At 44.6% G+C, this 18,048-nt stretch overlaps 2 protein-coding genes across 3 annotated transcripts; one reads left to right on the top strand and one right to left on the bottom strand.

Moving 5' to 3' along the window:
* Window positions 1-788: 788 nt before the first annotated feature.
* NSDHL (NAD(P) dependent 3-beta-hydroxysteroid dehydrogenase NSDHL) lies at window positions 789-11,783 on the bottom strand. Of its 2 annotated transcripts, none has more exons than XM_081963956.1 (8): window positions 11,673-11,783; window positions 9,957-10,030; window positions 8,334-8,495; window positions 6,634-6,780; window positions 5,800-5,928; window positions 5,341-5,483; window positions 3,048-3,150; window positions 789-1,926 (listed from the first exon to the last, which is right to left on the bottom strand). In XM_081963956.1, exons 2-8 carry the CDS (start codon window positions 9,975-9,977, stop codon window positions 1,594-1,596), a joined length of 1,038 nt encoding a protein of 345 aa, XP_081820082.1. In that variant the 5' UTR covers window positions 9,978-10,030; window positions 11,673-11,783; the 3' UTR covers window positions 789-1,593. The 2 variants fall into 2 exon arrangements, with proteins under 2 accessions (XP_081820082.1, XP_081820083.1); XM_081963957.1 differs by having other exon boundaries at window positions 11,596-11,730.
* Window positions 11,784-12,120: 337 nt separating this feature from the next.
* On the top strand, window positions 12,121-17,293 carry CETN2 (centrin 2). Its single transcript, XM_081963958.1, has 5 exons — window positions 12,121-12,256; window positions 14,489-14,647; window positions 14,810-14,938; window positions 15,565-15,702; window positions 16,502-17,293. Exons 1-5 carry the CDS (start codon window positions 12,254-12,256, stop codon window positions 16,589-16,591), a joined length of 519 nt encoding a protein of 172 aa, XP_081820084.1. The 5' UTR covers window positions 12,121-12,253; the 3' UTR covers window positions 16,592-17,293.
* Window positions 17,294-18,048: the final 755 nt, after the last annotated feature.

Genomic DNA, 18,048 nt, shown 5'->3' with positions numbered 1-18,048 from the left:
CAAGCTAGGTAGCACCATCAGTGCATGGGGTTGGTGGTGGCATTTGCCTTTTATTAAAACGAGCCCTACTAGTTTTTGACTGGCTTATTTTTGTTGTTGTTCCTTGGTTGCTTTTTGGGGTGGGATCTTTTGAGTTCTTTTTCTTAAAGACCTGAAGATAAGTTCTTTAAGATTTATCTTGGGCGTTGATTAATTTCAACAGCCGAATCTCATTTATCTGGGTGTTGATTAATAGGCATGAGATGAGGAAGGATGGGTTCAGGACAGGTTTCTCACTGTCAACTAGGATCAAATCAAAAGGAATGAGACAACTGTAAGAAGAGAAGCAAGCTCGAAGAATACCAAGAATCCAACAAACTTCAGAAATGACAGGCTCTGGACAAAGTCTCAGTCTAGAACATGGATGTCTCCACCCTGGCAATTTTAAAGACCTGTGGATCAACTCCCAGAATTCTCCAACAAGCCATGTCGGCTGGGGAATTCTGGAAGTTGAAGTCCACAAGTCTTAAGATTGCCAAGGTTGGACATTGTCAGAGTAGGCATTTAAGTTTTGTCCTCATTCCAAGCACCTGTTTCCTCCTTTTGCAATGGCAAAGCTCAAAAAAAGACAGTTCCTTCTTTCAACAGAATATACTGAGGATCTGCAACATTGGAACTGGATAATTCATAGACAAAGGAGGACAAGGGATATGTTTATAAGATCCAAGTAGCTACATACAATACGTAGAAACTGTATTTGTTGTTATAGTTAAAATATGTACGGAAATGACAAAGCCAAAAAGATCACCCTATGTCCAATGTTTTAATGTTTATTTAATAAGAAATTATTATTATTTTAAAAAAGGTAGTTCCTTCTTTCACCTTACCAAAAGTGACATGTTGAAAAGGAAGATAGCTCAGCAGGACACATTGTCAGGCCTGCAAGCCATTTTTTTCTTGTGGATCTTTGGCCTGCCACACTTTCTATTATTCTACTATGCATTTTCTATTGTGGGAAAATGGGAGGGGGGATTATACGGAGTTGGGTGATACGTAGCCATAACAAAATTCTTTCTAGAAAGCCAAGGTCATCCTTTGTCTCTCCACCTGGACGGAACTGGATGGGTGGAAGCTGCCAGCATGGCAGTGGAAGATTGGGCCATGTGATGGACTTGTGGCTTTTGGGGGCAAGATCTTGAACTTTCAACTGGGTGGGAAAACCGGGAAGCTTTCAGATTCGGGTTTTCCCAGATGTGCCAACATGACTCTCTTCATAAATTGAAACTTTGAGGAATCCTTTGCCTCGGACTCTGATTTACTTTTGGATGCTATTTGGAACCCTGACATGCGTCTCCCCCCCCCCCCCCAAAAAAAATGCCACAAAATAATGTACCTTTATAAAAGGCCTCTATAAAAAGATACACCTATATAAAACTGGGCTTATCCTGGGCCAGCAGCTACTCCGGAGACATTGCTTGAAGTAGTTCAACCTCAGAAAGTTGTTCCAAAGTGGTGCTTCCCAGGGGCAAGTAGACTGAAGAGAAAAGCCAATCAGATGACCTACACGGAATCCATGGAAGAGGTTCAGCAGATATTGGGTTGGAATTCAGACCATCACGTGGTCCTGTGGAGATGGGGATAACTCTTGATGGTCCTTACGATGGCTTCATCCAGGCGAACCACCGGCTTGTAGCCCAGGTCTCTTTTGGCCCGCTCGCAGCTGTAATAATGGAAGGTCCCGGCCAGGGCGACCCTCATGGGGGTGAAGGTGGGATGAATGGTAACAAGGGGGCTCAACAGCAGCAAAAACAGGGAGAGGAGAAGGGCTAAATAATAAGCTAGCCAGTAAGGGATGCGATATTTAGGAGGGTCGTAGTGCAGGCCGGTGAGGATGTGAGACAGGAATTCCCAGAAAGGAATGGGCTCATCGTTTGTGATGTGAAAAGCCTACGAGACAAACAAGGGAGGGAGGGAAGTTAATAAACTAAGCATACAAGGCAATGGGGAAATTCATTTTTTTTTACTACCGGTTCTGTGGGTGTGGCATGGCTTGGTGGGCGTCCCAGGGGAAGGATACTGCAAAATCCCCATTCCCATTCCACTCCAGGGGAAGGATACTGCCAAATCTCCATTCCCATTCCACTCCTGGGGGAAGGATACTGCCAAATCTCCATTCACATTCCACTCCAGGGAAGGATACTGCCAAATCTCCATTCCCATTCCACTCCAGGGGAAGAATACTGCAAAATCCCTATTCCCATTCCACTCCTGGGGGAAGGATACTGCCAAATCTCCATTCCCATTCCACTCCAGGGAAGGATACTGCAAAATCCCCATTCCCATTCCACTCCAGGGGAAGGATACTGCAAAATCCCTATTCCCATTCCACTCCTGGGGGAAGGATACTGCAAAATCCCCATTCCCATTCCACTCCAGGGGAAGGATACTGCAAAATCCCTATTCCCATTCCACTCCAGGGGAAGGATACTGCAAAATCCCCATTCCCATTCCACTCCAGGGGAAGGATACTGCAAAATCCCCATTCCCATTCCACTCCAGGGGAAGGATACTGCAAAATCCCTATTCCCATTCCACTCCAGGGGAAGGATACTGCCAAATCTCCATTCCCATTCCACTCCAGGGGAAGGATACTGCCAAATCTCCTTTCCCATTCCACTCCAGGGGAAGGATACTGCAAAATCCCCATTCCCTCCCCACTCTGGGGCCAGCCAGAGGTGGCATTTGCTGATTCTCTAAACTACTCAAAATTTCCGTCACCGGTTCTCCAGAACCTGTCAGAACCAGCTGGATTTCACCCCCGATACAAGGAACACACCCAAGTATATCAGGGAGCAGATCAGGCAATCCATACATGGTAATTACATCTTTGATTTACATCCCCTCTTCCCTTCAGGAGCTAAAGGAGGCGTCCATAGACGTCTCTTCTCTGCCTTTCTCACAGGCAGGTAGGGTTGACTGTGGGCCTCTTCTAAGCTCAGCACTAAAATGCTATATCCTCCCCCTGGGTCTCCAAGTCTAAGCTTCAGGCAACGATGGAGTGTCCTTACCTTTCCACACAATGGAGATTCTCTTTGAAGCTTCTCTGCAGCCAGGATGTGCCCATGGACCACGTTTTCCACGTAGGTAAAATCCACCAAATTCTTCCCGTTACTGTTCAGAAGAGAGAAGAGTCCAAAAGCAACAATAATATGCATGAGCCAAACTGGAGTTCCTCTGGACACACCATGACTTGTATAAGCGCTATTAACACCTAACTTGTTGTTTCGGGCAGTATTAAACAACAGGGGTGTCAAACATAAGGCCCACATCCAAGATGTGGTCAGATTTGGCCCACAGGGCCGTCATGGAAAATGTAAGGGTCCGTCCTGCATCACTTTGGCCCTATCTACCCAATGCAAAGAAGAAATATGCCAGAAGTTTGGAGAGTGGCGTCAAGCTGGCCACGCCCACCCAGTTGGCCACGCCCAGTGAGTGGCGTCAAGCTGGACAGTTGACTACACACTATCAGCCAGCCCCCTCCCCAGCCCGCCCAAGTCAATCACAGCCCTGATGTGACACCCAGTGAAATTGTGTTTGACATCCCTGTGACCTACAAATTCTACAAGGATTGTGAAGGAACATAAGCCAGATCATTCATGGCTTAACTAGAGAAAGGTTTTGGGTTGTTGTTGTTTTTTTGCTCTACATAGTTTAGAGAAAAGGGACGGAGATAAGATTCTCTTAATTCTAGAATTCTTTTTTTTTTCATTCACACTTCGTTTCTTGGGTTTACAATTCTCCTTTTCCTTTTGCTTTTTCCTAATTTTATAAGCCGACAATGTCATTTTCGTTTTAAATTTTAGCTTATTTTTAAATTTAAATTTTAAAAAATAAATAAAAGGATGCTTTTTACAGAGCAATTTATTTGGAGAATGGGATAAAAGACAAGTAAATAACAGTAACAGTACTGGGATGATTACCAAATCACCAAGCTTTTCACCATGAAATAATGACGCTTACTGGCAATAATATTACCCTGAAACTGACCAGCACAAAATTAAGGCTCATTAAAAACTTGTTAAAAGCCACCACAGTGAAATAGAAAGTAACTAAGAATAAATGAGTCACTGGCCATGTGTTATTTCAATTGGGAAAGATTTCATAGATGCAAGCTATAGCCAAAGCATTCCTTGTGCAATACACCAGGCAAATTATTTGAAAGCAAAGGCAATTCGTTTTGGATTCAGGAGCTCATTCTCGATGAGCGAGGAGTACAAACAGAATTGACTTGTAAGATGTGGAAAATATGTGTAGCTCAAGGTCGAATTGGGGGATTCTTGGGGTGCTCTGAGTTGGCTTCTCTTTCAGCGGATGCTTCATTAACAGGCCAGGGAGCATCATGTGAGTAGGGTTATACCAGGGCTCTCCAAACTTGGTAAGTTTAAGATCTGTGGACTTCAACTCTGAGAATTCTCCAGCATGGCTAGCTGATGAATTTTTAACAGATTAACAGAGCTGGAAGGGACCTTGTAGGTCCATCTAGTCCAATCCCCTCCCCCCCTGCCCTACACCATTTCTGACAGATGGCAGTCCATCTCTTCCTGAAAGCTTCAAGGGATGAAGCTCCTGAAGGCAACTTCTGTCCCATGGGTTGATTGTTCTCACTGTCAGGAAATTTCCAGGTTGAATTTCTCCTTGATCAGTTTCCATCCATTCTTCCTAGTCTGGCCTTCAGGTGCTTTGGAAAATAGCTTGACCCTCTCCTCTCTCTGGCAGCCCCTCAAATATTGGAAGACTGCTATCATGTCTCCCCTGGTCCTTCTCTTCACTAGACTAGCCATGCCCACTTCCTGCAACCATTCATCGTATGTTTTAGCCTCCAGTCCTCTAATCATCCTGGTTGCTTCTTCTCTGCACTTTTTCTAGAGTCTCAACATCTTTTTCTAGTGTGGTGACCAAAACTGGATGCAGTGTTCTAGGTGTGGTCTTACTAAGGCTTTATAGAGTGGTATTAGTACCTCCCTTGATCTTGATTGTATCCCTCTGTTAATTCTGGAAATTTAAGTCTACAAGTCTTAAACTTGCCAAGTTTGGAGATCTCCCCCCCAGGTTATGCAATTTGCTTGGTGTTTATAGGTGGTAGCTTGTCCTACCGGCTTTGATTTGTTTCTGTTGATCAAACATAGATTCCTGCCTATCTGAGTGTTGGTTAATGACCATGTGTTGAGGAGGAAGGATGCATTTAAGTCTTTTCTCTTCCTTATGCACTGATTACATTACCTAGCCTGGCCGTGAAATGTCTGCAAGAAGAGATGAAATCACCAACAGCACAAGGAACCTCGTAGATGGAACTTGACTTACCCAATGATGAATTTCATCTTGCCACTCTTGGCTGCCTGGATGAGGACTGGAACCAGCTGAGGGTCCCTGGGTCCAAATATGCCATGTGGACGGATAGCAATGGTCAAGAAATTCTTCTCTGGGTCACTGGCCTTTAGCACCTCCTAAAAACAAAAACAGTCTATGTAGATCTACCAAGATCTTTGGCCAATGGGAAGGAAGGAGTCCCTGGAGAAGAGCCTAAGGCTGGGAAAGATGGAGGGCAAAAGAAGAAGGGGATGACAGAGAATACGTTGGCTGGATGGAGTCACCGAAGCAGTCGGTGTGAGCTTAAATGGACTCTGGGGGATAGTAGAGGACAGGAAGGCCTGGAGGAACATTGTCCATGGGGTTGTGATGGGTTGGACAAGACTTTGCAACCAACAACAACAGATCTACCAAGAGCAAAAGGAAATCTCATGAACCCCAAAAGATCCAGACCTTCTCCTGCAGAATCTTTGTTTCTGTATAGTAATCAATGGGCTTCTTGGCATAAGGGAGCTCTTCTGTTCCATTCTTGATGTCCGTACCTTCGAAGACAACGCTGGCACTGCTGGTCAACACCAATTTCTGCCAAAGAGTAGGAAGGAAAATGTCAAGGGCGTTATGGAAACATGTTGGCTACCAGATCAAGTTAGAGCCATACAAGATTGAGAGAAGCAACCTGGAATTAAGGAGAAACTTCCTAACAGTGAGGAGAATTAACCAGTGGGACAGCTGGCCTCCAGAAGTTGTGAATGCTCCAACACTGGAAGATTTTTAAGAAGAGATTGGACAACCATGAAGTGGTGTATGGTTTCCTGCCTGAGCATGGGGTTGGACTAGAAGACCTCCAAGGTCCTTTCCAACTCTGTTATTCTATGGCCCTCTTAAGTTCTGCATCCTCTGCAGAATTGAGCCGAGTGAGCCTCCAGAAGTTGAGACATCCCTCCCAAGCTCTGTTTTCACTGTTAGAGGCACCGCAGGCTGGTTCTTCTCTCATTCTGGGGCGGACCCTTGGGCCATATCTAAGCACCCCACGGGCGGGATCCGGCCTGTTGGCCTTGAGTTTGACACCCCTGGACTACGCCTTGCCTCTCCCTGGAACTTAGCAGTGAATTTATTTTCCGTCTTAGGTCTGTAGGGACCTGTTCAAGTCCTCAAGGAACCCCTGGGATCCACAGATTTCGCTTTGAAAAGCCCCCTTCTAGACAGCTAAAGCTCCCCAGATAGAGTCATGAGGGGCAGCTCCTTCTTGCTTGTGTTAGTGCTTTAACATTCTCGTTCAAACCTTACTTGGACGCCAGCTTCTTTACAAGCCTCAATGACTGTCTTGGTCCCCAAATAATTGACTCTGTAAAAAAGTTCCCGATTGTTGCTAGAAGGTGCAGGCGATGCACAGTGAAATGCCACAGTCACACCTTGGAGAGCCGGGAGTAGATCCTGGGATGGAGAAGAGATACAGTCAAAGAATTCCCTATGCCACCAGGCTTGAAATTTTGGCCTTGGACAATCTGGAACTGCACCACCTGCGGTCTGATCTAAGCATAATACACAAAAGTGTCTGCTACAACGTCTTACTTGTCAACAGCTTCTTCAGCTTCAACCACAATAACACATGGGCAAACAATCGATACAAACTCAAGGTAAACTACTCCAAACTTGATGGCAGAAAAATAGACTTCAACAACAGAGTGGTCAACGCCTGGAATGCTCCACCTCACTACGTTGTTACATCCTCAAACCCTCACAGCTTCAACCTCAGTCTACCGTGGACTTCACCCCATTCCTAAGAGGTCCATAAAGGGGGCCTGCATAAGCGGACCAGCGTGCCTACCGTCCCTGTCCTACTGTCCCCATTTATCTGTATTTACTTCCTTTATTGATGCTTATGTTCATACCTATACTTGTTATCATGTACATGTTTGACTAACAAACTGGAGACGCTGTTGCATCAATTCGCTGAGTGAGGCCATCTCCTTTTGAGGCCTGTGCAATTTCTACTTGAAGACCTCTAGACAATTAGAAGCAAGAATGTTGGTAAATCTGGAATTGACTCCAGCGGAAAGACGCCAGTTTAGAGGGGCCTCTAAGTCGCAAGCTAAAGAAGAAATTTCAATTATCCAGAGACCCTTAGATCTTAAGGTATCTTATAGCAGAAATCAGATTTAGCACATGAGATATAGGAAATGTTCTACAAAGTAGTCTACACCAGGGGTGTCAAACTCGATTTCATTGAGGGCCGTATCAGGGTTGTGTTTGACCTCGGAGGGGTGGAGTGGAGGGGTACGCTGTGGTGGGGTGGAGGGGCCATGGCTAGAGGTGAGGGTGGCCCCGGTGGGCGTGACATGGGACTCATGTCAGGGGCACCTGTGGTGGCCAAGTACTAAGGCAGGACTTCCCTAAGACCCTCGCTCACTCTTCTTCCTTCCTTCCTTCCTTCCCTCTTCATTCATTCTTCTTCCTTCCCCTCTTTCCTTCTTTTTCATTCCTGGCTCTCTTCCCATCTTTTTCTTTGCCTTTCCTCTGACCCTTTCTCCTTTCCTGGCCCTTCTTGCATGCTCAAAGGCAAAAGGGGAAACATTTCTCCTTTTGTTTTGATTTTAGTTTGTTTTTGATAGCTCTCTGTCAGAGAAAACGAAGCCTGGGGAAGGGTGCGCACCCTTCCCGCATCCCATTTTTTAAAACAGAGTGTTTCACTGACAGAGGACCTTTGCTGTTTCCAGGCTGAGCCCCCCCCCCCCACTCCGGGCCAGATCTAAGCACCCCATGGATCAGATCCGGCCCACGGACCTTGAGTTTGACACCCCTGGTATACACATTAGAGCAGATTCTAACGTTGCAACACTCCCCAACACCTGGGGTGGAAATCCCCGAAATTCTCATTTTAACTCCTAAACAGCCTTCACCAACTCTGGTCTTACGGGCTTAAGACCAACAAACTTCATGGTTGACCATACCTGAGCCGTGTCAATTTACCTTAGTTTGTTCCTTACCTCTTTCTTGCAGAGGTTGCCCAGGTAAAACTGCACCTGGCTGTTATCAAAACCTTTGCGAATGTCAAACACGTTGACCGAGTAGCCTTTTTCCACCAACTGCTCTACCAGATGTTGACCGAGAAATCCCGAGCCGCCAATCACGGTGCATTTTTTACTAGCCTGCAGGAAAAAGATAGAAATGGATCACCATCAGGGTTTTCCCCAACACATCAGGATTGGTTTTTATGAGCACGGAAAGCAACAAGCAAGAACTCATGCAAATAACAACTACTCCAGGACAAAAAAAAAAAAAAACCACCGTTCAGGGCAATATTATATAACCTTGCTTCAAATTGTCCTTGGAGCTAGATTATAGGGATAAAAACGCCTATGCCAAAACAAGAACGTGTTTGGGAGCGATGCAATTTTCTCCTCAGAGAGCAAACTTGAGAAGCAAAGAGTTCTTGCAGGGATATCTTAAGATTATAGCCTTCCAAATAAAATGCCAGAAATCATAACCAAGGATTTAGATCAAGGAGGGACTAGCTTAGTACCCTTCAGCAGTGCTTCACCAACCAGTCGTCCGCGGGAAAATTTTGGTGGTCCGTAGAAAAATTATTTGCATTTTTTATATTGCACTAAATACTATTTATCTTTTTTTAAAAAAAAATTCATACTAATGGTCCGTAGGATTTAAACTTATGTATTTAGTGGTTCCTGAGGTCCGAAAGGTTGGTGACCCCTGTTCTGCAGGATCTTTTCTCAGTTAACTAGTCAAAACAAAATCTACCTGGCTCAAGAAATCAAACTACCTGGGCTGCAAAATGATCTAATTCACAGATTCACAGTTTAGACTATTCCAAGTTGAATTGTCTCTAAAGCAACATACTGAATCAGGCTCTCCTGCACTCTAATTTTAAACCAAAGGAGTGGATCTCAAGGTCCTAGCCCAAACAGATTCCAGGAGAGTGAAGCCCCATCTGGGAGCCAGGTGAGAAAACAATCTGGCATTTCACCAAGAAGACCACAAGTATCTTTACTCCAATCTTCAGTTATGCTTCCTGCATGGAAATACCAATAGCAATAGCACTTAAGACTTATATATCGCTTCACAATGCTTTTACAGCTGTCTCTAAGCGGTTTACTTAGTCAGCCTCTCCCCCCCCCCCCCGAAACCAATGGTGGGTTCCGGGCGGTACGCCCCAGTACAGGCATACCGCTGCTCCCAGCTGCCACCATACCAGAACAGTGTTTTGAAGGGCCCACCTGTGATCCTTACCTGTATTTAAGCCAACCGGGCCATTTGCACACACACGCACAGCGTACAGTGCCTGCGCGACCTCCGCAGAGCAGCTGGAGCGTCGCAGGGCGGTGGGTGCCCGAGGTGGACGCCTGATCCCGTCGCAGCATACCGGTTGCGACGGGATCCAGAACCCACCAACAATTTTGGGTCCTCATTTTACCCATCTCGGAAGGATGGAAGGCCGAGTCAACCTTGAGCCTGTGAGATTTGAACTGCCAAATTGCAGTCAGCAGAAGTAGCCTGCAGTACTGCAGTCTAACCGCCGCGCCACCGTGGCTCATGTTAAAAAAGCCGCTCCCCACCAAAAAGGGGTATTTTGCAGAAATAAACTAACTTACCGGCCTCAAATGCATGGCCATCTGGTCCAAAGGTTTTTCAGGAAGGGAAAAGCAATTCTGCAGTTCTTTTCCTGCTGTACTCAAATGACAGAAAAAGTTAAATTAGAACCCTTCCATTCCTATCACCTGTAAGTTAGTTTGCAGCCTAACTTTTTTAAAAGCCCAATGCTTCTCTTTCCTGATGATCAACTGAATTTTCCACTTATGCCGATCTCAGCATAGCACATACAGATATAATGACTGCCTCAGGGATCAATAATAATAATAATAATAATAATAATAATAATAATAATAATAATAATAATAATAATAATTTAGTCACTACTACTAATTCTAAGGGCTCAGTGGCTCAGTGACTAAGATGATGAGCTTGTCGATCAGAAGGTCGGCAGTTCAGCGGTTCAAATCCCTAGCGCCGCTTAACGGAGTGACAGGTTCTTGAAAAGGATAGGTAGATAAAAAAAGCCAAATTCAGTCTGAACATCTGACTCACGGGGCAACCAACCATAATTGTCTCAAAAGTGCTTTTTCAAAACTTACCTGCACTGTGTTTTTTTCCCCTTGAGTTTCAAAAGTCGCATTTTGAAAAAGCACCTTTGAGACAACCAATGACCTGGCTGACTGAGAATTTCCATAGACAACCAATAACAAGAACAATCATAAGGATACCAAGGAGGCTGGCAGCAACCCGTATCAACCATCAGGGCCACTTAATAATGTTTGTGATACATTTTTCAATGCTCAGTTGACTGAGCTTCATGCTTAATGACTAAAGTAAATAATAATGATAATGATAATAATAATAATGATAATAATAATAATAGGCCCCTGGGTGGGGCCCGACTAGTAATCAATGCCAAATCCGGCGAAACAACTGGCCGCTGTGATACAATTGTATAATAATAATAATAATAATAATAATAATAATAATAATAATAATAATAATAATAATAATAATAATAATAATAATAATAGCAGAACTGTAAAAAAACCTGCAAAAAATCTTGGAACATTGTACATTTTAAGAAGATACTTTGTTGATACCTAGGATGCTGGCAGCAACCGGTATCAACCATCGGTGCCAGTCAATGATATTTGTGATGCATTTTTAAATGTTCAGTTGACTGAGTTTTATGTTTAATAAATAAAAGAGATAATATACATACATATAAAGAGAGGGGGGAGTGAGATGGGAGAGAGAGAGGAAGAGAGGGAGGGGGAGAGAGGGGGGAGAGAAAGAGAGGGAGGGAGAGAGTGGGAGGAAGGGAGGGAGGAGACAGATTGAGAGAGAGAGAGGGAGGAAGAGAGAGAGGGGAGAGGGAGGATGGGAGGGAGGGCGGAGAGAGACAGAGAGAGAGAAAGAGAGAGATGTCTGCCAGTAGCTCTGGACAGTTTACCAACTCCTAGACATAACATGTTAGTAAATATCAAAGACATATAACAATTCTCTGTTGTATCAGTTTTTCAGTCTAATACAAGGCACCTCCATGAGCCTTCCTAACTGGAAAATGGAATATTTATCAGTTAAATCACTTAGAGTCACTTCAATAGAGAGGTGATCAGCATTTAAATTTAATGCATAAAACTCCATTACAGTTGGAAGAGTCTCTGGTCATCTCCATCCCCTCTCATCCCTCACCTGCTTTTCTCAAAGCTGCCCAAAAAGATATCAGATATCAAAAGATAGGATTAAAAAGAAGATATTCCAGGTCTAACGGTGAGGCAAAGCAGCCTGGACCAGGGAAAGGGATCTGAAGCCGCCCGTGGATCTCCCTGCACAGGAATCTAACACAGAACCGATCCAAAAGAATCCCACCCAGCAGCCTCTCAGCTGGTCCCATTAACCCAACAGCCACGCCTCTTTGATTTTATACCCATGGGCGGCCAGACCACGCCCGCCCTCCGAGCTTCTCCAATCACATCCCGCGGCAGCGCTCGACTCCTCCCTCTCCTTCGACCCCTTCACCCCTAAGGTGAAGATCTGCCGAGAGTGGGGAGGCTCGCCCCATTGGCTTTTCCGGCTCTGTGGCCAATCGGTTCTTTCTCACTCACCCCGCCCTCCGCCCTTCGTCACCAATCACAGGCCGGGCGCGGCTCTCTTTCTCTTGCGCGCGCCCGGCTCCCCGGCCAATAGCGAAGGCGGTTGGTCCCGACGATGGCGCGCGGCGAGATGAGCCAATCGCAAGGTGCGACGCTGAGCGTCTGGCTGCCGGGCGACGGTTGAACTCGCGCCGTTGTTGTTGTTGTTCTTTCCTCCCCCAACGGGCGGCCTGAGGGAGCGGCGCCTCTTTCTGGGGATGGTCAGTGGGGTCGCGGCCGGGGGAAGGCCTCAGGCGGGTGGGTGAGGGCGTGTGCTTGTGTGTGTGTGGAGAAGGCCGCGGCAGTGGCGGCGAAGCCAGGCACGACCTAAGGTAGCCGAAACCGCAGAGGCTGCGCTTAACGGCTGGGATTTGCATCCGTTCCCTATGCTAATGTATGCAAATGAGCCACCCGGTTGCCTCCCTCTTGAATCTCCGAATTGGATCTTGCGCCGATTTTGCAGGATCGGGAGGCAGAAGCGTTTTCCCCGCCTGCCTTCCCCGACACTTGATCCACTTTATTTATTTATTTATTTGATTTCGTCAAGCATGGATTAAATAACAGATCTAAGTATAAACATGGACATGAGCACATGAAATGAGTACAAATAGATGGGAACAGTAGGGCAGGGACGGTAGGCACGTTGGTGCGCTTATGCACCCCCTTTGCAGACCTCTTAGGAATAGAGTGGGGTCTCGACAGTAGACAGTTTAAGGTTAAAGTTTTTGGGGATCAGGGAAGAAGCCACAGAGTCGGGTAGAGCATTACAGGCACCGACAACTCCGTTGCTGAAGTCGTATTTTCTGCAATCAAGTTTGGAGCGGTTTATCATAAGTTTGTCTCTATCGTTTGTATTATTGTGGCTGAAGCTGAAGTAGTCATTGACAGATAGGACAGTGTAGCAGGTAATTTTATATACTACACTTAGGTCGGATCGAGGAGGGCGAAGTTCTAAATTGTCTAAGCCCAAAATTTCAAGCCTGGTGGTATAGACTACTTGTTAGATAACTTTTGGGGTGTTTATAAGTTAAGACTTAAAAATAGGAATGGCGTGGAGGCAATAGAGGACAATAAAGTTACCAGTTAGATAACTTTCAAAAAAGCCTATTAGACAATATCCCCCCCCCCCCTTGAAAAACTATATAAAAGCTTATGGAGATAAAAACTTGTTGAATCCTTTGTTTTGAGTCCTGGCATTTTGCTGGCTGGGATCTCTTTTGCTGAAGCGGTTCAATTGAAAGGAAATCATTTCCACACTTCGTGTCTGATTGTCTTCATCGGCTTTAGAGCCAAGTTAAACCCAGATTTGGGGACAATGGAAAGGATGCCACCAGGTGATCCCAAGGCATAGACTAGACCGGAAAGTCCAAGAAACATTGGCCAATCATTCCAGTCACGTTGCCAGGAGACAACCGCAAAATCACCAACTCTTGGGAGTCCGTACTTGACCAAGAAAGGAACATCTTGCATATAGAAAATTAGCATTTGGGGGAAGGGCGGAGCTGAACCATTTGCTTTCTTTGCTTTATTACTTTTCTGATTTGAGGCAGGTTTTGTTCAGCCCTGTTGAATGATGTGAATATACCAGGGGTGTCCAAACTTGGGAACTTTAAGACTTGTGGACTTCAACTCCCAGAATTCCCCAGCCAGCATGGCTGGCTGGGGAATTCTGGGAGTTGAAGTCCACAAGTCTTAAAGTTCCCAAGTTTGGACACCCCTGGAATATACTGTCAAGTAATACAACCAGGGGCATCTGCAGGGTATGGTCAAAAAAAGTCAAGACGATGGCCAAGCTTTTGTGATCAAAGTTCCTTTGTTTTTATGTACCATTGTTATCATTTGATTATTTTGACTGCAGATCGAGGACATCTCTATAGCCCAATTACATCAGCGCTGATACATATTTTTTTTTAATTCCCTACAATAGGATCAGTGCATCAACGTTTTCCATTTTAAGTTGCAGCCATAATCCTTTAATCCCCCTCAGAGTAAACACCAATAAAATTGGTAATAATTTTAAAAGTCAGGAAATATAATATTTTTAAAGTGCCATTTCAATCACAAAGTTAAGGTTTTTTTTAAGGAATATCTTTAGGAAGAATATATCCTACCCAACTATACCCAGCTATATATTAATTAGGTGAAGGAAACCAGGGTATTCCTAGAGAAAATACATAAATTAACCTATTTAATTTAGGATGTGTTCAAAAAATATTAATTGAAGACTTACACCACCTCTGCAGTATGGTGCTTCCCTTCACATTCTGAAAATCGGAGTGTTTTTTTTTTAAGAGAGTAATTTAGCTACTAGGATCTCAGAGGCAGAAGTGTTTGAAACTCTTCTTCAAAGTCGGGCCAGGCTCTTTGGAATAGTCAGAAGTGAAACCCTCAAGGGAGCTAAAACTGGGTTACGTCTTTTAATATTCTCTTCTGCCTTTCATCCATGCTCTCAGGCCTCCAGCTATAAGAAGACGTCCCTGGGAGCAGCAGCTCCGAGGAAGAAAACAGCTCCCAAAACCGAGCTCACCGAAGAGCAGAAGCAAGAGATTCGGGAGGCCTTTGATCTCTTTGACACCGATGGGACTGGCAGTATTGACGTAAAAGAGTTGAAGGCAAGCTGCAGAATATCACTGAGATGCTTTCGTTACCTTACCATTAGCAGGCCTCTCTTCTCAGAGAGATCTGTCATTTTAGTCATAGAATCGTAGGGCTGGAAGGGACCTTGGAGATCATCTAGTCCAACCTCAACTCACCCTCTTTTCAATTGTTTTCAGGTCGCCATGAGGGCCCTAGGGTTTGAACCCAAGAAAGACGAGATCAAGAAAATGATCTTTGAGATTGATAAGGAAGGAACAGGAAAGATTACCTTCAGTGACTTCCTAGGAGTGATGACCCAGAAAATGGTATGTTGTGCTGGCTATTAGAGAGAGAATCTGGTTTTATGTTACAACTCTCAAAGGTTGAATGCTGCCTGGGATTTCTCAGGGTCGTGTTCCATTTGTCAAAGAGGGAAACTAGGATTGGTCCTATCGTAACTCCAGATATCAAACCTCAGCTCAGAGAGTGGTGGAACTTGCGAGGCAGACTGGAAAAGAATGGAAATTAAAGCCTTTTCTGTCAATAGCTCTTCAGTAATCTTGTTCTGATTGGATGAGGAGGGTGCATTTGATTGTATGTAAGCAGTAAAAGCCATCTCCGGTGGAATCCTATTTACTGCCTTCAGTTAACTGAGGGCAGAATCTGCTTTAAAATAGCAATATCACTTAGATTTATATACCGCTCCACAATGCTTTATAGCCCTCTCTGTGGTTTACAAAGTCTGCCTACTGCCCCCAACAATCTGGGTCCTCATTTTACCCATCTCCGAAAGGATGGAAAGCTGAGCAACCTTGAGCCAATCAGGATCGAACTGCTGGCAGTCGGCAGAATAAGCCTGCAATACTGCATTCTAACTGCTACGCCACCCCCAATTGTTTTTGTTCCACTTTGTTTAACGTCTGAAGGCTTGTTCTTTTTTTTTTTTTTAAAGGCTGAAAAAGATTCAAAAGAAGAAATTCTGAAAGCTTTTAAGCTCTTCGATGATGACGAAACAGGCAAAATCTCTTTCAAAAACCTTAAACGCGTGGCCAAAGAACTGGGCGAGAATCTCACCGATGAGGAGCTTCAGGTTGAAACTATGTTGGCTTATTTATGTAGCCGTTTTATAAACAGTGACACTCATTTTAACTCATTTTAAATAAACTGAACTCTGGTAAACGAACAAGTGGGAATGTATTGTGGCCCGCCAGCAGAGCAGATTCGGACAATGAGGAGGTTGGGGAGGAACATGGGCCAGTCCTGCAGTCTGGGGAAGGCTCTGATGAGGGCTCTGTGTTGGAGGCAGAGATGGGGCCAGGGCCATCTGACACTTATTAGCTGCCTTTGGAGTCAGACATCAGTGAGGCAGACGAACAGCTGGAGTCTGTTCCCAGTGTGCGCATGCACAGAGTTGCCAGACGAAGGGAACAGCTAAGGAACAAGGGAGTAAGGCCACAGGTGGACAGTGAATGGCCCCTCCCATAGGGAATAAAAGGAATGAAAGGGGAGTGGAGTTTGCAGCAGACAATTACTTTGCTTAATTGGTTCATGATTCTCCGAGACTCCTTGCCAGGTTTTGAAGATATCAGCCTGGCAGCTCTCCAAGCAAGGTAGGGTCTATGACTGTAAATTCACCCTTGAAAGACTTTGCTGGATGTGAATGAGAGGAATTCACAGTAACTTAATAAAAAGGGGAGTCTGCTTTGTGATTTGGGAGAAACCTAGGTCAGAACAAAATGCAAGAGTGGGAAAAGATGAATAAACACCAGCCAGTGGACAAAGCTGGTCAGATTGGAACGAGTTAAGAAACTCTTTGAACCAAGATTTTGAAGTCGTCTTTGTTTTCATAGTCCCGCTATTACCTCACTTGATTTTTGCTTCTGCTGCAGGAGATGATTGATGAAGCCGATCGGGACGGAGATGGGGAAGTCAATGAACAGGAGTTTCTGCGGATCATGAAGAAAACTAGTTTGTACTGAGATGCTTGGTCCACACCGTGACTTCCATTTGTTGCCTCCTGTTGGCTGAGTTCAGTCTCAACAGATTCCTCTGGGAAAGAGATGAACAACAGCCCAAATCTCATAAACATTGTGAGCTACTTACAGTTCTCTTTTTGTAAATCCCAGCAATGTCAGCTGACTCCCAGCCCATCTTTCAGTGTTGCATACTACAGCCGGAAATGTGAGGCCTGGGGGCTTAAATTACAGTTTGAAGAAAGCGGTGTTATTCCTATATAGGGTGCATGTGAGAATGGGATTTCGAATTTACATACCGAGAAAACACCTTTCTCTTTTAAAATATTGTTGTAAAGAAGCTGAAACTCTTTATTATTTGAGTTTTTTAGTCAAGGAGAAAACAATTCCAGAAAGTAAATGGTTCTTCTTCACCTCCTGCATTTGATTCATTGCTCTTTGTTCTTGTCTTCTATGAAAGTGGCCTAATTCTGGTTATAAATATTCAGATATAGTGCCTGCCTTACCTAAACATTGATATAAAGATATTGTGCACTTAATATCTCTTTATTCCCTCTCCTCATAAAAAAAGCACTGAATGTAAATGGATATAACTTTCATACCAGACTTTATAAGAATGAGGTTGTAATAGGTCCGTCCCCTCCCCCCTTAAATATGACTTGTGTTGTTAGTTGTGAAAAGTAAAGCTGAGATCAAAACTTTATGACAGCAGAGTTGTCTGGGTTTTTTATTGTACTGATGACTGTTTTTAGTTTTTATTTACATAGTTTTCCCACATAAAAATGCTGAAGGGATTTTTTTGGCCAAGCAGAAACAAAAATAGGAGGGGGAAATCAAGTCTGTAAACATTACCTGTCAGGGGTGAAAGATCAGGACCACGCAACAGATTTATGCACAGGAAGCTTCTCAAACTAACAACGCTTGCTTGTAGTTAGATGAGGGGCAACAGAATTCAAGAGTGGGGTTGGACTTAGTTTGCTTGTGTCTACACAGGGATTCTAGGCTGATGCCTCTTCTCATTCCACACACGCCACCGGTTCTGATGTCCCTTCTCCTTCATTATCACCCCAATCAGCTGCTATTGAAATCAGGAAACACACAAAAAAGCACCACACTGCCAGGGTTCCAAGGAACACCCCAACAAAAGAAGACTCAGAGGCTTGAGTTTCCTCAAAGTTCCATTTTATTAGAGATGTCATATTGCACATCTGGGAAAACCCGAATTGAAAAGCTTCCAGGTTTTCCCCACCCAAATGAAAGTCCAAGTTCCTGCCCAGCACCCACATGTCCATCACATGGTCCAATCAGGCACCATCCCAACTGGAGATGCCTCCTAGTCACACCATTCTGGTTGCAGGGCAACACGTCCTTGACTGAGAAAGGAATGTTATTTTGACTACACATATCTCCCATACTCCATATAATCCTCCCTCCCATTTTCTCACAGCAGTAAATGCGGCAGA

This window comes from Natrix helvetica (genome assembly GCF_964273705.1).
Source record: "Natrix helvetica genome assembly, chromosome: 11".
Classification (NCBI taxonomy): Eukaryota; Metazoa; Chordata; class Lepidosauria; order Squamata; family Natricidae; genus Natrix; species Natrix helvetica.
Note: the sequence above shows the minus strand (reverse complement) of the source record. Positions and strands in the feature narration are given on the sequence as shown.